General features: G+C 45.2%; 3 protein-coding genes and 1 long non-coding RNA gene across 5 annotated transcripts; 3 read left to right on the top strand and 1 right to left on the bottom strand.

The window, feature by feature from the left end:
• Positions 1–252: 252 nt before the first annotated feature.
• On the bottom strand, positions 253–5,670 carry LOC310875287 (uncharacterized protein). Its single transcript, XM_083788471.1, has 7 exons — positions 5,338–5,670; positions 4,831–4,930; positions 4,171–4,628; positions 3,062–3,261; positions 2,743–2,902; positions 373–526; positions 253–284 (listed from the first exon to the last, which is right to left on the bottom strand). Exons 1-7 carry the CDS (start codon positions 5,531–5,533, stop codon positions 281–283), a joined length of 1,272 nt encoding a protein of 423 aa, XP_083644597.1. The 5' UTR covers positions 5,534–5,670; the 3' UTR covers positions 253–280.
• Positions 5,671–14,239: 8,569 nt separating this feature from the next.
• Positions 14,240–14,862, top strand: LOC310875285. Its single transcript, XR_014570630.1, has 3 exons — positions 14,240–14,301; positions 14,396–14,555; positions 14,742–14,862. It is a non-coding gene; the product is annotated as an uncharacterized lncRNA (long non-coding RNA).
• Positions 14,863–14,888: 26 nt separating this feature from the next.
• Positions 14,889–16,199, top strand: LOC310875937 (mediator of RNA polymerase II transcription subunit 14-like; the record flags this gene model as incomplete). The annotated part of the gene is made up of 5 exons (XM_083789371.1): positions 14,889–14,927; positions 15,056–15,103; positions 15,508–15,584; positions 15,685–15,838; positions 15,936–16,199. The coding sequence occupies 5 exons, from the start codon at positions 14,889–14,891 to the stop codon at positions 16,197–16,199; spliced, it is 582 nt and encodes a 193-aa protein (XP_083645497.1).
• Positions 16,200–16,438: 239 nt separating this feature from the next.
• On the top strand, positions 16,439–17,920 carry LOC310875541 (uncharacterized protein). 2 transcript variants are annotated; one of them, XM_083788817.1, is made up of 4 exons: positions 16,439–16,593; positions 16,921–17,132; positions 17,265–17,445; positions 17,654–17,920. In XM_083788817.1, exons 1-4 carry the CDS (start codon positions 16,575–16,577, stop codon positions 17,710–17,712), a joined length of 471 nt encoding a protein of 156 aa, XP_083644943.1. In that variant the 5' UTR covers positions 16,439–16,574; the 3' UTR covers positions 17,713–17,920. The 2 variants fall into 2 exon arrangements, with proteins under 2 accessions (XP_083644943.1, XP_083644942.1); XM_083788816.1 differs by having other exon boundaries at positions 17,647–17,911.
• Positions 17,921–21,170: the final 3,250 nt, after the last annotated feature.

Below are 21,170 nucleotides of genomic sequence, written 5' to 3'. Positions count from 1 at the left end.
AGAGGGAGGTGGAACAGCTAAAGATGGCAGATGAACAAAAGAATGGACAGTGATATGCAATAAATATATTTATTGCATGTGCTGCTTACAGCGGCCATCAAATGCATTACAATTATATAATATGATGATATATTAATATCCGTTGTAAGAAGAATGTATAGGCCTACTTGTAATTATGTGAAGTTCAAAAAAAAAGGGAAAAAAAGAATGGACGGTCGACTCTCTCCCTCTGTCCTCCCTTTCATCCCATCATGCAACGGTCACCCACTCCAACCTCCAGTCACCTGGAAATATATTTAAAAAAAATGTTTTAACATACATACATACAATTACATACATATTTATACTTAAGTATTCATTGTCAAAGCTTACTCTTCCACTGCGGCCTCACTGCTAGCCAGCTGACGGTGAAATCGCTGCTTTCGTCCACCCGCTCTGTCTCGCGAGTTCCGCAGCCACACCATTATCTCCTTTTCCACATCCGACTCCTGAGGACTAGGCTGAATGCGGCACTTTCTTACAGCCTCTGAAACATAAAAACAAATAGGCTTATATGAAACAATTATTTTGTAGTAAGCAATTTCTTATTCGTTGCTGTCGGGCAGATCTTATATCAACATCCTTCAACTTTTTATGTGTTTTTGTTCTGTTTTTGTAAATGAAAGCCCTACTTGATACTAAATAACTCTACTGGAACCAGGTTGTATTTTCCATGACCATTTCCTGAAAAGTCATGGTATAGACATACAAGGTTTTTAACCAACAGCAACTTGCTATTTCTATTTGCTAGCTATTTCAAAGATTGTATCGCAACTCTTTATGCATACGTTCTTTTAACCCTACTGCCTGTTTTCTAATACTCTATAACAGTGGTTCTCAACCTGTGGTACGCGTACCACCGGTGAAACGCGAGGCCCCCTCTGGTGGTACGCAGAGCAACCTCCCCAAAAAATAAAAATGTGGGGACTGATATATAAAAACATATAATAGGCTACTATCGAAAAACTTCTATGAATTATGGAAGAGTTAAAATGATGCAATCGTGGCTCAAAACTGGAACTAAGTGTGGATCAAGAGGAGAATATTTTGACCAGCAGCACGTAGAAACTGAAGTGGTGGTTGTGTAGGGTCACACGTCACAGAAGAATCGCACCCAGACTCCCAGCACCAATTGGTGCCGATTAAATGGCACAATAACCCAGTTAAAATGAGGCGGAAACTGGGATTCAACAGAACTGGAGTGGGGCAGAGGAGTAGCCTACAGATAGTGTGGTGATAATGAGTCATTCACACATGATGAAACCCATTTCAAACGGTGTCTTACAACCAAACGCATGTAGCCTACTGAAAAGAGTTGATTTCTTAACCCTTTAAGACCGGGAACGCATTACATTTTTTAGATTTATTTTGGCTATTCAGAAATAGCAGTAGTTTGTAGATCTGCTATTTTTGAAAAATAGTGTACTTGGTGGTACTTGGTAGAGCCCTGCAAGCCCGTCGGGTACCGACGGGGCCCGGCCCGGCCCACCAAAACGGGCCGGGCCCGGGCCGACTTTGTCACTGCCAAACGGGCTGTGGGCCGGGCGGGCTCACGCGCCGTTATATTAATTTTCCGATGTGAATTTCACCCATGCAGACTGGACTTGCTTCCGCAGCGCGGCAGCATGCTGCTGTCTGCTCCATAGTGACGACGTGACAATAACCCCTCCACAGTGTCCACACACACGCACACACACACAAGCACACTAAAATCTGCATGGTCAAAACTATAAAGACTTTGAAACAACGTGTTTTACATTCTATCTCTCTCGCTCCGCGCCTAAACTCTCGTCCTCTCTCTCTCCTAATTATTATGCAGCGCAGCTGTACACACACACACTGACACACACACACACACACACACACACACACACACACACACACACACACACACACACACACACACACACACACAGTCACACACCGAGTACTAAGTAAGTGTAGGTCTAGGCTACGGCTCTCTGACAGAATTCATTTCAGGAGATTCGCAGTCCGCACTCCGCAATAAAAACAAATTAAATACTGCGGGAGCATTATTACCACACAAAGTTGGATTTGTACATTGCAGAAACTGCAGATACATAACGTAGGTGTTCTTATTATTGTCCGTCTACTCTGGGTTTTATAATGCAGCGTGAGTCCGCGATAGCCGATCTGCAAGCTCACAACGCGTTGCGCTGATTGACAGTGCACGTGCAGCAGTTACTATATAAAACTATAATTAAGTAGGCTACTTTTTAGTGTGATGTCTGTGTGTTATTGACTTCTTGTTCCTTAATGTGGGTTTATCAGAGCGATATAGTGCAGCTGTGAGTCAGTAGCTGCTGCTGCTGCGTCCGTGCAACAAATGTGCACCAATAAAGCGGCCGCGGCGCGCATGCTATAGAAATAGCGTAATAAAAAAATAAAAAATGTCGGGCTTTTGGGCCGGGCCCGGGCCTATTCTGGACTTGACCAACGGGCTTAGGGCCGGGCGGGGCCTTAACTCCACGGGCCCGGGCCGGGCACGGGCCCATATTTTAGGCCCGTGCAGGGCTCTAGTACTTGGTGTAAAAAGGTTGAGAACCACTGCTCTATAATAAGTAAATACATTTTCCATACAAGTGTTTGAATTTGACTTCAAATACGAGTTTGACTAACAAATGAGTACGTGTTTGATTAGGGTGAAAATGATCAATTTTGAATCGAGTTATTTAGACTTACCGGTTACAACCCTCTTCAGTCTCAGGGACTGAAAAGGTCTCTTTTGATTTGAGCCGTTCCAATTTAATTGATTGGCTAGAGAATGGCCAATCAATGTCGTCATCAACCTTCTTGTTGCAACCTGGACATCACACCCACCAATGGCTCCTAGATAGGCAATCTGACAGGAAGTGAAATAGACAGGAAATAAAACATTATTGCCTTTGGTAAAAACAAATGATAGAAAGCAAAACAGGTTAGGGCCACTGTATGTAGAATTGCTAAGTGATTATACAATAGTCAAAATGAATTTAGCATACAATATCATTTATTTATATACCAAATCTTTACGACAGCGATGGTCTTCAATTCTTTGCTCCAAGACATCCATGTCCTCGTAGGTTTGAAGGGGCAATGTGATGTCATCAGGCAACGTGATCTCTGCTGTATTTGAGCGAGAGAGATTTGCCACTGCCTTCTCCAGCATAGTCAGCCTGTCCTTAATTTCCTCCATCGTGTTAATTAAGTATCTGTCAATACCTGAGAAGGAAAAACTATAATTAGAAACTGAACAGAAACTGTAACACACGGCATAGCATCATCAGCACCTCTTAGCTGGGGAGTGGAATCGGATATAATTTTCTATAGATATGATTATCAATATATACATATCAAATATACATATCAGTATAATATAAATATCAGCTGTGCCGGGTCCTTCAGCGCTGCTTACGGAACTCGGCTCTGCCTCGTTCCTGCAGCAATGCTGTGCCGATAATCACGGTAAAGCACAACCTCTCGTGTAATATTGCATAATTCCATTACCGTCTGATGATGTGTCATTACCGTGCATGGATTTATACAAAAGCCAAATCCTAACCTATCATCCATGGTAAAGAATACGGAGCTAGAGCAGTACCTTTTTAACCCATTCAGACCGGGATAATCTACATGCTGTTAAACCTTTCAATCTGGGAACGTGTCTACGCCATTCATTTCTGAAACTCTTAAAGCCCCATACGTCACCATATGACAGAGTTGGATGCCGAAAATAGCAGATCTGCTATTTTCCAGCCTAAGTCGTGTCGCAACGGTGAAACATCAACGTGGCTTTAGGATTTAGAAGGCGTTTTCAGAATTTTCCTCAAGTCTAAATGGGTTAACAGGACGGAGCTACAATGTAAAAATCCTGTTAATTTAACCATTATTAATAGTTCATTTGGGTTACATTAGTAAACTACAGATTTTACAATGGAAGCTGCCATTCTTAGTTAGCTGTTAAAGTGTGTTGTGTGGGAAGCTACTCCAAGTGATTAATTCAACATTAAATTCAACATCCTGAAACAAACTGGTTGCAGACGTAAACATACATGAACCATGCTAAATCCAGATGTGACGTTTGTGGGCATTCCTGTCTCCCCATGTATCTATTGGGGCTATCAAACATACCTGCTGCTGATGGAGCACGCCTCACAGCAGGGGGTACGACCACAGGTGGAAGGTGGCTCACAGATGAAAGGTGACTGGCCGGTGGTGGATTCGCTGTTGACAGGTGACTGGCCGGTGGTAGGTGACTCCACGGTGGTAGGGGACTCAGCGTTGACAGGTGACTATCCCACGGTGGTGGGGGACTCGGTGTTGACCGGTGACTGGCCCACGGTGGTGGGGGACTCTGTGTTGACCGGTGACTGACCGGTGGTAGGCGACTCTGCGTTGACAGGTGACTGGCCGGTGGTAGGCGACTCGCCAGTGTCAGGGGACTCGCTGATGCACGGTGACTTGAAGACAGCAAACCCATCGGTGGTGGTGGGACTGGTGGCTGGTGTACGACCGGAACTGTTACCACTTCAGACTGTCTGGGCCGTTTTGGTGGCGCACTCTCAGGCTCAGTGTAGCGTTTAGTAGCTCTGTGGAAAATTAGGAGCAACAATCTAAGAATGCATTTTAGCACACAAACTGAATGACTGGTTCATACTATTTTAGCCATAGTAATAGCTCTCATGATCTTGTTCAGAACATATAGAATAATGCACCAGTACTACAATCCTTATATAATATTTAAACAGCTTTGCATTAAGACAAATAAAAAAATACGAAATGAACACTTACTGTCTTGACCGCTGACTGCGACCCAATTCTTCGGGTTCACTTTCAATAATCAAACTCGTTTCTGCCTTTTTGGCTTTACACCTTGCCTTATCATAATCCACTGTAATGTAACAAAATGAGTGCAAGTAAGAAACAAAGTAAGTGTCACGCCTTGCATCAATTTAGGCAATCAAATATCAGCTATTTTATTAGTAGTTATAGCAATTACTTTAAGAATAATAAAAAAAGTACATCATTTTTAAATGCTTTAATAAAAAGGTTATCGATTAAGCACTTAAAGGACCACTTCAGCCATTTTCAACCAATCTCCATATGATTGGTCCTAAATAATGCTCATTATAACATGGTACCATGTTTGTCTACTTGGTCTGTCTCTCAGAAGGGCTGTCAACAAAATGCTACCGTTTTATAATGAACATTAGTGAGGACCAATTATATGAAGCATCGAAAATGGCTCAAGTGGCCCTTTAAATTTAATGGCTCCCAAATCTGGAAGAAAATAAATACCTGCTGTTGCCAAAATTTTGATTTGATGTGCTGTCCATGTGAACATGGGAACATCATGCGTCACCAAAGCTGCCTTGATTTTGCTGGGGTCATTGTACGGTGGCCACATAGTCATTGACGAGTCCTCATTAAGCCATTTGCTGCTCACAATGGCTACAGAGTTATCCAGGAACTCCACAATGTTGTACAACGCCATTAGGAGGAGCTGAAAATGAATACATAAACAGGAGGAGGAAAAAAAGGGGCAAAAAAAAAAGACAACAAAAATAAAAACAAAAACACTCAGTAGCTATGGAGGAATGGAATAGCTGCCCATTCTGTGTCCATGGGAAGCAAAACATATTTTCTTGTTATAGCTGACAAACAGATTATTTGATCTGTACTTTCTAGATGACTTGCTTTATAAATGCCAATGTCTTTTGAATCTAGAGGACTTGAGTAAAGAGAATCTAGCTTTGAAAACTTCCTGTACATGATGTACTTTCTATCCGACTTTTCATCACATAGTATGTTCTGTACCAGTCCCAAATCCCCATGAACCATCACACAGTTGTCCCCTGTAGTTGTGGCAACACAGAAATCCTGAAACACAGCCTTTTTATACTGTGTGCAGTGAGGCAGGTATGGTATTGATGGGCCACAAGAGTGTTTCATTTTCAGCAAAGGTGTCTTGCTGTCTGTCTGCTTTGCTTTTTTTGTTGTAAAAAAGGTCCGCTCAAGTGTAATTATGTGAAATATCTGTTTAAGAACAAATTGAGGTTTGCGAGTTGCTTTTTTCAATTTCCTCATATAGTTTTCAAATGGAAAAGCTGACACTCCATCTAAAGCTCCATACCTCCTAACATCATCAGCCAAATGAGTCAAATTGTGAACATTATAGATCAATTCATCAATACCATACAGCTGCTCAAATTCACATAAGAAATGTTTCATGAGATTATCAGCATAGTCACAATAATAATTGCACAAGGCAGGACAGAGCATCATGTACATGGCAATGGAGAAGTTCATGAAATTATTGTAGTGGGAGGAGGGAAGGAACTCTTTTAAGACAATTGGACCTGTATAAAGTAAGAACTGGCGACACTCAGTGGCTTTCCATGTGTCTACGTGCGCTAAACTTCTTGGCTTTCTTTGAAACTCGATTGGGATGTGTTGCCTTAGCTGCTGCAACCTGGCAGAAATGGCCATCACCGCCCGAGCGCCCAATCTACATGACAAATCACCCTTCATCCAAAAGAATATCAATCTTCGAGTCACTCCGAGGCAAACGAGGTGCATGTAGTCCAATATGAACATTGTGACCATTCCTATGCTAAGCCGTGCAAGGGGAGAGTTGCCCTTGTGGTGATCCTCATCCTCCTGCCTAGAGAACTGATCATCTGTACGTAGTGTAGCCGTCTTCTCTGGGAAAGTCATGTGATGTTTGACATAGACTCCCTCTTGAGTGCAGCGCTCACAGCCAAAGTACCCATTGTGTCCCTTAATGTTTTTGATAAAGGCTCTTGCAGGAGCATCACAAATTAAACAGTCAATCGTCAATCTGAATTTTTTTCCTGCCACCTCAAAGCCTCCTTCAAGCCTGGCTACCTCCTGCACAAAGTCATCTAAATACTGCTCTAAATCAAGAGGCTTGCTGTTGCCACAAAAGATGCCAATTACAAAAGGTTCCTTTTCAAATGTCACTTTACCTAAAATTGGCCACAACTGTAGAGAGCTCTTCTTAAACAAAGACAATCCATCAACATTAATTTGGAGGCCAATAGTGTTGCTAACACTGTTGATGAGACTTGTTGAAATTGTCTGTAGGTAAGAAAGAATGCCAAAATGTAAATATTCACCTCCTTTTATGTTTTTAACATTGGCTACTATTTTTGCTGTTTGAAGCAGGGTGCGAGCTTGCTTTGGCAAATTTGGATGGAACTCCTGCAGTGTACAAAGAAGATCTGAGAGTGTATTCTGTGGCACATCGTTCCTCAGAGCCCACTCACACAGCAACTTGGCCAATTTTGTACATTCATCTTCAACTGTATTACATTCATCACTACTGTCACCTTCTTCCTCTGCATCACTCTCATCACTACTCTCTATAATACCGTCACCATCTGGGACTGTATCATTCACAAGTGTAGTATCACAGTCATCATCAAATGAATTTAGGCAGTCCATGAAAACTTCATCTTCCTCATCGTTGACATTAAAGGTCAGATTGGATTCAGGATTCACTTCTCCCAATATATCACTTGTATTTATCTCTTGAACTGAGGATGAATCAAAAGAAGTTAGGATCCTTAGTGTGCGCCGGCGTTTGGTCCAGTAACTGCTGGAAGCCATGACAAAGAGTGTCCTTTAGAAGCAAGGAAGGATGCAGGTCGAAGGTGGCTCTCAGGTTCTCTGAAAGCTGGTGCAAGTAGGCTCCCTGGGGGAAAATGATCATGTATATATTGAGAATTGTATGAAGGAATTGACATATCTGGGGTCAACTATCAAAAGTAATGGGAAGTGTGGATGAGAAGTGAAGAGGAGTGCATGCAGGGTGGAACAGATGAGGAAGTTATCTGTGACAAAAAGGTAGTGTAATAGAACGGTAGTGAGACCAGCCATGTTGTACAGCCTGGAAACGGTGACAGTGACATAAAGACAGGAGGCAGAGCTGGTGGAATCGAGGATGCTACGATTCTCACTAGGAGTGACAAGGATGGACATGATCAGAAATGACTACATATAAGAGGATCGGCCCAGGTTTGGAGATAAAGCAAGAGGCGAGGTTGAGATGGTTTGGACAGTAGGGAAGAGGGGAACACTGGGAGAAGGATGCTGAACGTGGAACTGCCAGGTAAGAGAAGGCCAAAGAGGAGGTTTATGGATGTGATGAAAGATGACATGCAGGTGGCAGGAGTCACAGAGGAAGATGCAGACAACACAACCAGATGGAAATTGAAGATCTGCTGTGGTGACCCCAATAGGAATTAACCGAAAGAAGTAGTAAGAAGATGGTTTAAGTGGTTAGTTATTTTTACAGTCTATTTTTACAGTCTACTAAAACATACCTGCTGATGTGAGTATCCCTGAACTCAAGTGAGGAAGTCTGGGCTGTCTCCCAGTTGACAGAAGATGGCTCCCTGTGGGCAAATGATGGTGTATGTCAGGCGTGTCCAAAAGTATTTTTCAAAGAGGGACATAAGAAATTTGGCTATTAAAAAATAGCAGATCTACAAGCTCATGAGCTTGTAGATCTGCTATTTTTGATAAATCATGAATTTCTTTGCAAATCTTTGAACATACATTTCTTAAAGCGAACATTTTTAACTGTTACAACTACTGGGGGTCCCTGGAACAAAATATTTTGAGATGGGGATCCACGGCCAATTACATATAATTTTTGAGAACCACTGATGTTATAGCGACATACGTTTTTCTTTTTAAACTGTTGATTTAAAAATGCATTCGTAGTGTGGCCGAGACCTGAGTATGGTCAGGGGGTGAGATGCCGAAGGGATGGTCTGGTAGCCAGTTCCCTTTGAGCCGCAGGTTCAGTAGTGTTAGATATGGTGTCTAAGGTCTACTGCTGTTGCTATATTGCTATCTTCCAGTTAGGACCTGCGGTAGGCATGTATTTATGGTTCTAGGGACGTCAAGAGTGATGTCACTCCACGTCCTGGTTGTGATGTCAGAGAGGCGCTCCGTTCCTTCGTAACACTCCCCCTTAGTGAAGCTATTAGCTTCACTATTCGTTCCCTCTGGTCGTTGCGGTTGTAGCCGGCGGCTTCTTGGGACTCGAACTGCCGCGTCGTGTGCCGTGGGTAGATGCAGCTGTATGGCTGCGTCTGGGGCTTCTTCACGAGGGGCGCCTGGTCGATGTAGAACCGGGGATGTAGGGCAGGTGACTGGTGGGATCGGGCTGGCCCATGGGGAGGGCGATCCGGTGTCCGAATCAGGCGTGGCTCACAAGCCTGGGGTCCAGGATGGCTCCTCCTGATCGGCGCCGAACTCGCCACTTCCTCTGGGGCGGCTTGCGTCGCTGGTATTGCAGATTGGGTGCGTCGCTGGTATTGCAGATTGGGTGCGTCGCTGGTATTGCAGATTGGGTGCAACTCTGCTCTGGGGCCTTGGCACTGCGGCTGTAGTGCAGATGGGGGATCCTCCCTCGAGCTCCCCCCCTCACACCCGTGGCGGCCGTCGCCGCTCCGGGCCTTGGCCTCGTGTGCGGTGAGGCTTCCTTCGGACTCTGCCCTGAGGTGTGTTGGGGTGCTCTCGCAGACTCTGCTCGAGTGTTGACCTGTTCTTCGGGCTTGTCGTCCAGACTGAGTGATGGCGATGCGTCAGTGCTGGAGGTGAGCTGCACAGCGATGCTTGGACTGTTGTAGCGTATTCATCTTGTCGGCGTGCGCTGTCGCTGTTGTTTGTTCCGTTTGTTCCTCTCCCCCCCTGCGTTATTTAAACGCAGTGGCCTTGGTGCGTCCTTTGTGGGGCGGGGCTGGGGTGTCGGACGGTGCTGGACTGCGGAACGCCGACTTCGCTGCTGACTTGCAGTCGGCGGGACCTGTTGGTCAGGGGTCTTACAGCATCTGAAATGATGAATGGAGCAAACACCATAGGACCTCGAGGATGAGGCGTTTGAACGTGGTGTGGGATCGTGTCCAGCTGGCGGCCGCTGGGAGTGTCCAACCAATGACTGGCTCCTGCTGTTTCATTACTGATCTAAGACCCTCTCCACCGGGGAGTTCGGCCTTGGCTGCGCCGGGTCTCGTTTGTGGTCCTGGCGGGTTGCCAGGCTGGGACGTACTCGAGTCGATTGGTGCCAACCAGTCATTCCTCTGGTAGGCGCTGATCTTCTGATGGCCCGCGGTGATCATTAGCGGTTGCCTGGGCCGTGCCGTCCCAGCGTGATGAACAGCTGCGGCTGTCAGTGAGATTACCAGAATGGCTAAACCTAGCCGGCCTAGCCTAGTCGACTTGGCTTTGTTCGGTTTCGTCTCGTTGATCTGCAGCGGCTTTCCATCGAGCAGGGCGTTATCGCCTCTCCTGGGCGCCGGGTGGGATGTCTTCCCGGTGATGGTCTGCTGCTGTAATGCCTGCGCGTGCTCGTCTCGAGGCGAGTTCACACAAGGGACAAGGTGGGGCGTGGCGACTTGGCCACTCCTTGGGGCTAAAGTGGTGCTCTCCTTGTTCCCTGTCTGCGCGATGCTAGGTTCGTATCTCTTGGTCTCTAGCGGTATGCTCGCGCTTGGGGCGGGGACCAAGGCAGTCTTGACTGCCAGCGCTGTAGCAATTAGAGCTGTACTTGAGACAGAGGTAGTCGCCGTCTCGGTTGTTGGCACTGCGGCGGTTGGCGCCTTGAGGGCGTTCGGATCGTGAAGCTGAACGTCCTCAGTGGTCGCTTGGCTGTTCGCTTGGCGTGACCCATGGTTGGTGCATGATGGCGGTTGGCTTGTATCGGGAGATAGCCCGAGACCCTGTGGGTCGCCGTCGTCCTTCCTGCTGATGGGCCAGTCGGGTGGACGACAGGTGTCTCGGGTGGGCGAGGGTGTGCCTAGGCTAGCCCTCGCACCGTTCTCTCTTGACCCATCCAGTGCACTGCTGGCCTGTGTCAGTGGGATGGGGGGTGGTTCTGGCCTTCCCTTGAACTCTCCTGAGTGGAGGTTCGTTGCCAGCTTTCTCTCTTGAGTGCTGACGCCGCGGTCGACCATGTCGAGGCCGGGGCCGATCTTCCTCCCCCCGTCGACCGTAGTGTCGGGGGCTGGCGCAGGGGTACCGCGTATGCTGCTGTCCCTGCCGTGTGAGGCGGGGTGCTCATGGGCCTCGTTGTCCGGGTGCTGGATTCCAACATCGGTGGGCAGAGTTGGCTCTGCAATGTAGCACCCTGGGTGGGGTGGTGTGTCCCCCGGCTGTGCCGCGTCCTGAGCGCGGAGGGCCAGTTGGCCGGTGGGTGGGCCGTCAGGCGGGCGGACCTGTGGGCAGGCGGGCCTGGGGGCGGGCGGGCCTAGGAGCAGGCCCGCCTTCATGGCCGCAAGGGCCAACATAGCCGCGATGGCCTCCGTAAAGAGCTTGTCGTGGTCTGCCTGGCGCTTGTCCTGGTCTGCCTGGCGCTTGGCACTGCCAGCCAGGGCCGCCATTAAGTCGGCGTGGCGTTCGTCTTGGGCTGCCTGGCGCTTGTCCTGGGCGGCCATTAGATCGGTAGCATCCTTGAGGGTACGTAGGGCAGTTTCGAGTGGGTTCTCATCCTGGGACATGATTGAAGTTTCCCGGTGGGTGGGTTAGGGACTGTATGATAGACGACTGTATGATAGGCGTCTCCTTAGGTTTTCGCTGAAGGCGAGCTGTCAGGTCGATAATGGGGATCTCCCTTTACCTCCTGGCGTCTCTGAGTCGGCGTTTAGGGACCACTAATGTGGCCGAGACCTGAGTATGGTCAGGGGGTGAGATGCCGAAGGGATGGTCTGGTAGCCAGTTCCCTTTGAGCCGCAGGTTCAGTAGTGTTAGATATGGTGTCTAAGGTCTACTGCTGTTGCTATATTGCTATCTTCCAGTTAGGACCTGCGGTAGGCATGTATTTATGGTTCTAGGGACGTCAAGAGTGATGTCACTCCACGTCCTGGTTGTGATGTCAGAGAGGCGCTCCGTTCCTTCGTAACAGTAGAATCCCCATAAGCAAAGATTTGAGTTACAAATGTTTGCTTTAAAATATATACATATTCAAAGACCCACAATCTTTTCAAAAAAATAGCAGATCTACAAGCTCATAGCACGGCTATGGGCATATATTATATATATATATTTAATGAAAGGCTGTGAGTGTGTAGTTTACTGTAGAAGCCTATTACAGACTGATTCTCATCTTATCTCTGGCTGGTAATATAAAATAAATATCACCCTTTTTAAAATAGATTTTTTTCTAGAATCAGGCCTTTAAAAATCAATAAATGAGTGTATCTCAAGCATTAGGGTGCTTGTGTGTGTGTCCTACACCAGTGGTTTTCAAACTTTTTCATGTCAAGGGCCCCCCAATTCACACTTAAAAACAAGCTTTTCGAGACAATAGAGAAATGTGCCATATCAAGGTTCTTTATTATTTGTCTCCCGAGGAAGAAATTTGTCTTAGACAAAGGGCCCGCATGCAAGCGTAGCCCTTATGTCGATTTCGCCGCAGTGCAGCGCCAAAAAATCCCTGGGACCCAAACCAGTGAAAATAGCTGATCTTCAAGCTCACACAGCGTCGCTTTGCGCCACATTGTGACCTTGTAGATCAGCTGAAACGTGCAATTCACTAATGCAACAGTGTTATTGACCAACGTGTACCTTTGAAATAAGCAACTTATCATGTTTAAGTCTGGTTTATTGGGCTAAGCTGAAGTCAACAGCTAGCTGTCAAAGTTAGCTGCTAGTAGCTAACTATAGCCTACTGCCACAACTCAGCTGATGTAGCTACACTAAACTGGTCTACTCGACGGAAATTATATCTGAATTTGCTAAATGTACTCAAATACAACCTCAACACAACATCACACTTAAACTGTAACAAATATTTGCTGTTAAACGTAATTATTATTCATAGAAAACTCACCAGATAGAACTTAGACAGATAGTACGTTATTGTTTTTTCTTTCCTCCCGCCTTCCGCCTCCCGCAGCAACAAACTACGTCCTCCTCTTTCCTACTGTCGTCTGTCGACCAATGAGATTAATGCTTTTAGCCAGATTGACAGGAGAGAGGTGGGACATCCACCCCAGACAGGCGGAGTGATACTGAGCCTTGAGGCTCTACAGTGAGACGTTGCAGAACGCGGAGTGATATGATAAAAAAGAAAAAATAGTTCCAAGCTTTTTTTTTTCAAAGTTAATTTAAAGCAGTGCTAAAAATGTGGTTGCCTGCAGTGGTGGAAAGTAACTATACACACACATATATAATATATATACATACATACATACATATATACATTAATATTGTGTGTGTGTGTGTGTGTGTGTGTGTGTGTGTGTGTGTGTGTGTGTGTGTGTGTGTGTGTGTGTGTGTGTGTGTGTGAGACTGTGTGTACAACTATACGTACAGGGTGAAAAGAGCGGCAAAATGATTATAATATATTAATTATTGTAATATGGGCTGCCCACACAAAAGCGCATGGGGGCCAAAGGTACAAATCTGCTCTTGGCCCTGAACGGACAGACCGACACTGGCCCAATATGGGCTGGGCCCAGCCCAGCCCGCAAGTGTGGGCTGCCCACAGCAAGCCCGCGGTGAGACCACAGCTGTGGGCCTCACTTGGGCAAACCCGCAATGGGCCTGTGCAGGTTTGGTGCAGGCTGGCATAGCCCTCATTGCCCACACACAGCCTGCGTGGGCCCCACAGGGGCGCGCTTGCAGGGATGTGATAGAGGGGTCAAAAATGAACGAAAGTTGCACTAATATTTTTGAAATGGGTCAACAATACAAATGTTAGTTTTGTGGATTCATTTACTTTTAATGCGTGGCCCCTGTGCCCCCCACAAAATGACCGGAACTACTACCAAAACCAGAGCAGAACTCCCACCACGGGACTCGGGCAATCAATTAATACAGTTGCAACCACTATATTAATGTAAAAAATTTCATATAGCTTAAGTAACAAAAAATCTGAACTATCCCTTTAACCCATTCTGGGTGGGAACCCTGTTGGTGTTTTAAGCATTATGTTATGCTTTAGCTATTCAAAAATAGCAGATCTACAAGCTCATAGCTTGTAGATCTGCAAAGCTTATAATAGGCCCTTGTCCCCCTTGTCTGTGACAACAAATTAATCTGATTGTAACAGATTTGTAATACACAACGCAAAATAAGTTAAAGAACAATTATAAGGTTAACATCGGCCTGTGGTTTTTCATCTCTAAACCTATAATCCCTACTCAACAGACCAGTCCATGCTGGATGACATCAAGAAGACCATCAATGATGACATGAAGTGAATTATATCTTGGCTACAGCAGCTAAGTATGTCCATTGTCCACCCCCTGAAATTATACATGGATAGGAATTTGAAATGTGAAATTCTTTAGAATCATAATCTCTTTCTCTCTCTGTCCAGGTTGTGGTTGGGTGAGCAGCGCTGCCGACAGTCTGTGAAGCACCTCCCCACCGTGTGCTCTGATGTCCTCCACCTCGCCAACGCCACGTCTCATCCTGTAGGCGATTTATCCAAACACAAGCTCTTCATCAAGCTCATGCGACTACCACAGTACTACAATGTGAGTTACTCCTGCATGATTTATGAAATCAATGTCAGTCCTTTATTAAATTACGCAATCACTCCTTTGCATGGGCTTTTCCATTATTCCTTTACCATATCTGTCTTCCTTGGTTCAATTATCATCTCTTATTTTCTTGCCTCTCTTCTTCCCACTCGTCATCTCTCCTTACATCTCCTTGTGGAGATGTTGGATGTGCCTGGTTGTCCTACAAACCTATTGTACAAGTATTCCTTCATCTCTGTGTCGCAGCTGGAGGGTGAGGATGGACATCCATGTGCCCAGCTCCTGCAACTCTTCAAACCCAACATTGAGCAACTTGTCCAAGACACCATGACAGGGAAACAGGCCTGCCCCGGAACAAAGAGGAAGGTAGATATGTGTAGAAGAGTCTAGGATAAAGTCAGCTTACTGGTATTATGATTTGTTGTTTGCTTAGTATAAAGTAGATTATTTTGATATGTTGTGTTGAGATTACATTTATCTGTGTTGTGCATTAGATGTCTGGAGACCAGAGGGCTCTGGAGCCAAAGAAGCCCAAGCGATCTGTAAAGATGTGTGCCATGTGGCCATGTGTGACACCAACATGCCCTTCATTGGCCTCAGAGCAGAGGTACAGATATGTCCCCATATCTTAGGGGTCTTGCTTATAGGACACGTCATCGGCACATTGCTGGCCTGGCCTGGAATCGAACCTGGGACAACCAGGGCCTCTAGTTGTGCAACACGCCTTTTATCACGTTTTGCTTACTTGCTTCTGAGGGGTGTTATTACCTTCCTCCCTCCCTTACAGGAATCAAAGACCTTGTTTCAGTCTTTCTCTAACAATTCCTCACTTTTGTCTTCCTATGAACACATCCAGCCATTATTTTCTGTTCTTGCATCTAATTTTCCCTCCTCACGGTTCACCAGACTAATGTGCATGTCTGTCTGCGTGTGTGTGTGTGTCTAGCTGTCCAACATGGAGATCCCCAACCAAGAAGTCCAGGTGGAGGGAGACGGATGCAGTCACGCTATACGCCTTCTCAAGTTAATACACACACGAGCACAACCATCAAACTATTTCAAGAAATGTTGCTGAAAATATACTGACCACAAAATCGCTTTACATATCTCTCCCTTTCCCTAGAATCCTTCCCAGTAAAGAGGTAGGAGAGGAAACCCAGAGAGCTCTAGAATGCTCCCTGTTGGACTGCACCTTTTGCCTGCAGGGCAGGAACAACCATACCTGGGTGGCTGAACTGGTGCTGGCCAACTGCCCACTAAAAGGCACAAGGAGCAAGGTGTATGTTGAATTATGACTGTGTCGTTTCTGTACTTTTCTTTTCCACCACATTGTCTCAGCCTCTAAATGTGTTATCCCTCATTTCATCCAATCAGCCTCGTGCCCATGCTCGGTCTGACGCAGCGCACCAACACAGCCTACAGTGTTTCTCCATTCTACCCCAGTCAACGACACACATCCGAGTGGCCTTCCGCAACACTGTACTGCAGAAGCCGAGGGGTGGTGGCCATTTGAGACAGTGCCTACAGCCTCTTCGACAACACACAGATCGTAGAGGGCTTCTACCCGGCCCCCGGGACTCAAGGTATTGGCATAGTGACAAGGCAGAGTTACGGAATGCTGCATCTTATCTAGGATAGACGATGACTCTGCCGAAGCTACCTGGAGATAAATGCCTGTACATACTGGGCCACATGGAGCCTTACGAGCCTAGTTTTTGCTAGACCGTGTTTCCACACAGAAGGCATTGTGTGTTGCAAGCTAAACCTTAAACTTTGTCTTTATTATGTTCTTCATTTTCCTCTACTCTTCTTTATGTTTTTTCCATTGCAGAGTGCAGACATTCCTCAACATGTTTGTGGACAGCAACCAGATGCTCGCAGACATGATGGACACCCTGGTGAACCAATTGCAAGCCCAGCAGAAGCAAATGAGAGGTGGTGTGGGAGGGGTGTACCCACCACTCACATCGCCACCAACACCTTACCACACCAACGTAGCCATCACCCTCCATAATGCCCACCCAGTCACCAGGTAAAGATACCATGTGGAGCCCAGCTTTTATGTTTTTTATGGACTGAAGAAATCTACAGTATGTGTGTGTTTGTATATTAAAATGCATTTCATTTAGGTATTTATTGCTGCCTGAGCTTGTCAGCCCACCATCAAAACATTCAGTTTTTTTCAGTTCACTTATCGGCCATGCTCTCTTGGTTAAAGGATAAGGCTGGCATAGGTTTTTTTCTTGTCAACACAACCGACTAACGATTATTTTTGTCTGTCCTCAGACACAACTGTTAGATTTACCAGCAGCATCTTGATTGTGAATCATGACATCTAACTTAATGTTCGTTTGCCCAGGTTCCCAGGTCATGCCCAGTAGTATGCCTTGCCTCTACCTCAGCGTCCATGGGCTCCTTCTATCCCCACCATCCTCACCGACATCCTCTTGCTCCCCTCAACCATGCCCTGCCTGGTGCCGGGCGTGGCAGGGAGCTACCTTCGCTCTCCACTGGAACGCTTCCTGGGCTCTCATCATGAGACACCACCTGCAGAGCATTATCCAGAAAGAGGTGAGTGTTGCACAGCTCAGCAGGGATTTTACGTAGAGTCTCTTTCTAGCCTCTTTCCTTCCATTTACAGTAATTCATACAAAAACTTTCCATTGTTTCTTTGCTAATCCCTCGATTCCCTCCTTCCTGCAGCTGTCCATTGTGAACTCCAACGAACCAGGTGTCATCATGTTCAAGACGGAGGTGCTGAAGTGTCGTGTGGCTCTAAACCCAAATAACTACCAGACGCTGCAGCTCAAAGTTACGCCAGAGAATGCTGGCCCCTGGTCACAGGAGGAACTACAGGTGCTGGAGAAGTTCTTTGAGACCACGGGTAGGTGCATGTTGTGAGCTTGTAGACCAGTACTGTAGATTAAAATCAGTAATCGTTGTAAACTTCTGTCACATAAAGCATAGATTTAGTGTAGAGGGAAATATAATGGCAGAGGATTTAAAAGAATGGGGACTTGATTTATTATATATTCAAGCTATTATTATTATTGTTTTACATACTTGGCTTAACTTTTGTTCTCAGGTGTCAGGCTCATCTGGGGTCACCGTCCGTCCACCTATCCCATCCACCCGGCCATCTCGCCGATAAGGTCACCTCATCACCTACAGCACCGCCCGCCCACGGCAACACCCACTGAACACCGACAGCAACACCATCCGTAATGCCCACCTCAACATCAGACACAGACTGCAGCACAGATGACACAGAGAGCCTGTCCACTGCTGAGAGAAGAGAACACTGGCCTCCGTGTGTCGCTTCGTGCCGCGAAGCTAACAGATATTATAGGTTACGATATAGAAAGACCAGGTACACTTCAATTTGAAAAACATTTACTGATGCTGATGGATGGGAATGTACAATGCCTTGGAGGAAGCTCAACCTTGCAGACATTTTTCGAAGTAAAACAACAGTAGCTTACCCTTACTGTCTGTGAAAACTGCTGGCCATCGTTCTACCACGTTCGTTACAGCAGGCTTCTGATTTACTATCTCTCGTCTGTGTAGTGGGAATGTTTGGTCTATACGTTTTGAGATGTGTGGCATTTGGACGGTTCCAAGAATCATGAGAATCATTCTGGCATTTCTTTTGGCTTTTTGCATTCTTTGTCAAGTAAAGCATGCAAATAATTGCTTCACCTCTTTTTGGCTGCTTGATATCCTTGTTTGATGGTGGTTGGATTGGCTCTACTACTATTACCCCCATTTGCTAGTACTTCATCCACTACTCCTTTTTTTGTTTTCGCCTTTATTTTATAGAGAGACAGACAGTAGGCTGACAGGAAAAGGGGGAGAGAGATGGGGGAGTGACATGCAGTAAAGGCCGTCGGGATCGGGAGTCGAACCCGCGGCACACTGCCAGACTCTGGCTACCGGCCAAGGTGCCTGGACTGATGAGCCACAGCCCAGGCCCACTACTCCATTTCTTCGAAGCTTTGAGCAAAAGTTGCCCATCTTAGTTAAGATAGGTTACCCAGCCTTGCCATGGTTCGTCATAACCACACTCAGAAAGGCAGTGGTGCTTTTGCCACGCAGTGGTGCTTTTGCCACACTGATGTACTCTTCTGGCTCTGGATATACTTTGAAACTGTATATTTTCTCTGCAAGATGCTGTAGTAGTGTTCCATCTCTCACATAAGCACGATTGAAGTAGGTTGAAGTTGACAGATGTTTACTGTTCAAGACAATATTGTACAGTAAACATCTGTCTGTAAACAATACTGTCTTGTACAGTAAACATACAAATCAAATGTTTACTGTTCAAGACAGTATTGTTTACAGATGTTCTGTACAAGACAGTATATACTTATACTGTTTACAGAAGCTTTTCTTGATGCTTACTGTACAAAACGGTATTTTTTACAGCATTTTTGTGAAAATAAACATCAGTAGGCCTACTTAATGCATTGTTTTATTGGATTATTGTTTTGCACATGAAGATAGTTGTAATTGTATTAATTTATTAAGTCTTAAGTAATTTTAATGCATTTATCTTATTGGATTGAAAGGAAATGCAATTAAGGGATTCAGGCTACATATAATGTTTAAGTACTGCTTACTCAGAATAAACATGTTTTATAGGGCTGCACACTCAAAACAAACTAGTTCTGCTAACTCAGAATAAACATGTTTTATAGGGCTGCACACTCAAAACAAACTAGTTCTGCTAACTCAGAATAAACATGTTTTATAGGGCTGCACACTCAAAACAAACTAGTTCTGCTAACTCAGAATAAACATGTTTTATAGGGCTGCACACTCAAAATGAATGAGTACTGCTAACTCAGAATAAACATGTTTTATAGTGCCGCACACTCAAAATGAATGAGTACTGCTAACTCAGAATAAACACGTTGTGTAGTGCACACTCAAAATAAACAAGTTCTGCTAACTCAGAATAAACACGTTGTGTAGTGTACAATCTGAAAAACCAAGTTCTGCTAACTCAGAATAAACAAGTTACTTCAAGTTACTTGTACTGCTTACTCAGAATGAACGAGTTACACAAACTCACTATTCTGAGTTTAAGTTAACTTGATTCGACTGAGGCAATGACTTTCCACACTTTTATTGAGTTAACTCAACTCGTCCAATTTTAGAGTGTAAGCCAAAAGGTATCTACTTTAGTCTAAAAGAATAGCAAAATTGCCCCGGGGACTTGTTCCATATGTAAAAGTATTGTCAGAAGTGGGATTTGAAGCCACGCCTCCATTCGGAGACCAGAAGTCCCTTAACCTGGAAGGTTTGTCACCTTGAGTATGGCGCCTTAGACCACTCGGCCATCCTGACATCCATACAAGTTCCTCGTTTAAATCCACGTATTGCTTTCCAATGTAATACCATTGTAATAACGGTGTAATGTAGTAATAATTCAACACTTATGTAATGAAACTGTAACAGTATAATAATGCAATAATAGGCTACTCTCAATTTATAAGCAGTAGTTACTATAACTTATGCATGACCTTTTAAGGGTCCAAGCATGCGTGCTCCTTTGAGAATGAGGGCATCGATCCCCCTACTTCTCGCATGCTAAGCGAGCACTCTACCATTTGAGCTAATTCCCCTTGTGCAGACTGTAAGGTTGAGATCAGAGCTTGCCTGTCCATTTAGCAGTGGCATTTGGCCTATGTCATAAAAAGTTTAATTTTGGAAATAGTGTAGTAATAACCCATGTTTGCTTGCATGAATACGTGATTTGTAGCCTCGTTGGTGCAGTAGGCAGCGCATCAGTCTCGTCATCTGAAGGTAGTGAGTTTGAGCCTCACACGGGGCAGCATTTTTACACAGGAGGGGAAACAGACAATGGCTGCTATGACAAAGAGCTGCTGCTGTTGTTGTGCTGTGTTCACACTGGCAGCTACAAAACAACAGGCTACAAATTGTATTCAATGGAAGCCAATTAACTTGAACATACACAAAAAGTAGACTACAGGTAAACAGTTTTCTTCTGTGTGCTTCTTAGATATTTACAAGCATTTTCCACAAAAAGTACAGGTAAAGGGTTTTCTTCTGTGTGCTTCATAGATATTTTAAAGCTTTTGCCAGAGACGGTAAGCCAAAAGGTATCTAATTTAATCTAAAAGAATAGCAAAATTCCACGGGGTCTTGTTCCATATGTAAAAGTATTGTCAGAAGTGGGATTTGAACCCACGCCTCCATTCGGAGACCAGAAGTCCCTTAACCTGGAAGGTTTGTCACCTTGAGTCTGGCGCCTTAGACCACTCGGCCATCCTGACATCCATATAAGTTCCTGGTTCAAATCCACGTATTGCTTTCCAATGTAATACCATTGTAATAAAGGTGTAATGTAGTAATGATTCAACACTTATGTAATGAAACTGTAACAGTATAATAATGCAACAATAGGCTATACTCTCAATTTATAAGCAGTAGTTACTATCATTTATGCATGACCTTTAAGGGTCCAAGAAAGCGTGCTCCTTGGAGAATGCGGGCATCGATCGCGCTACTTCTCGCATGCTTTCTACCATTTGAGCTAATTCCCCTTGGGCAGACTGAAAGGTTGAGATCAGAGCTTGCCTGGTC

Source organism: Protomyctophum parallelum (genome assembly GCF_964188405.1).
Source record: "Protomyctophum parallelum genome assembly, chromosome: 18".
Taxonomy (NCBI): Eukaryota; Metazoa; Chordata; class Actinopteri; order Myctophiformes; family Myctophidae; genus Protomyctophum; species Protomyctophum parallelum.
This window is presented reverse-complemented; position numbering and strand designations above follow the sequence as displayed.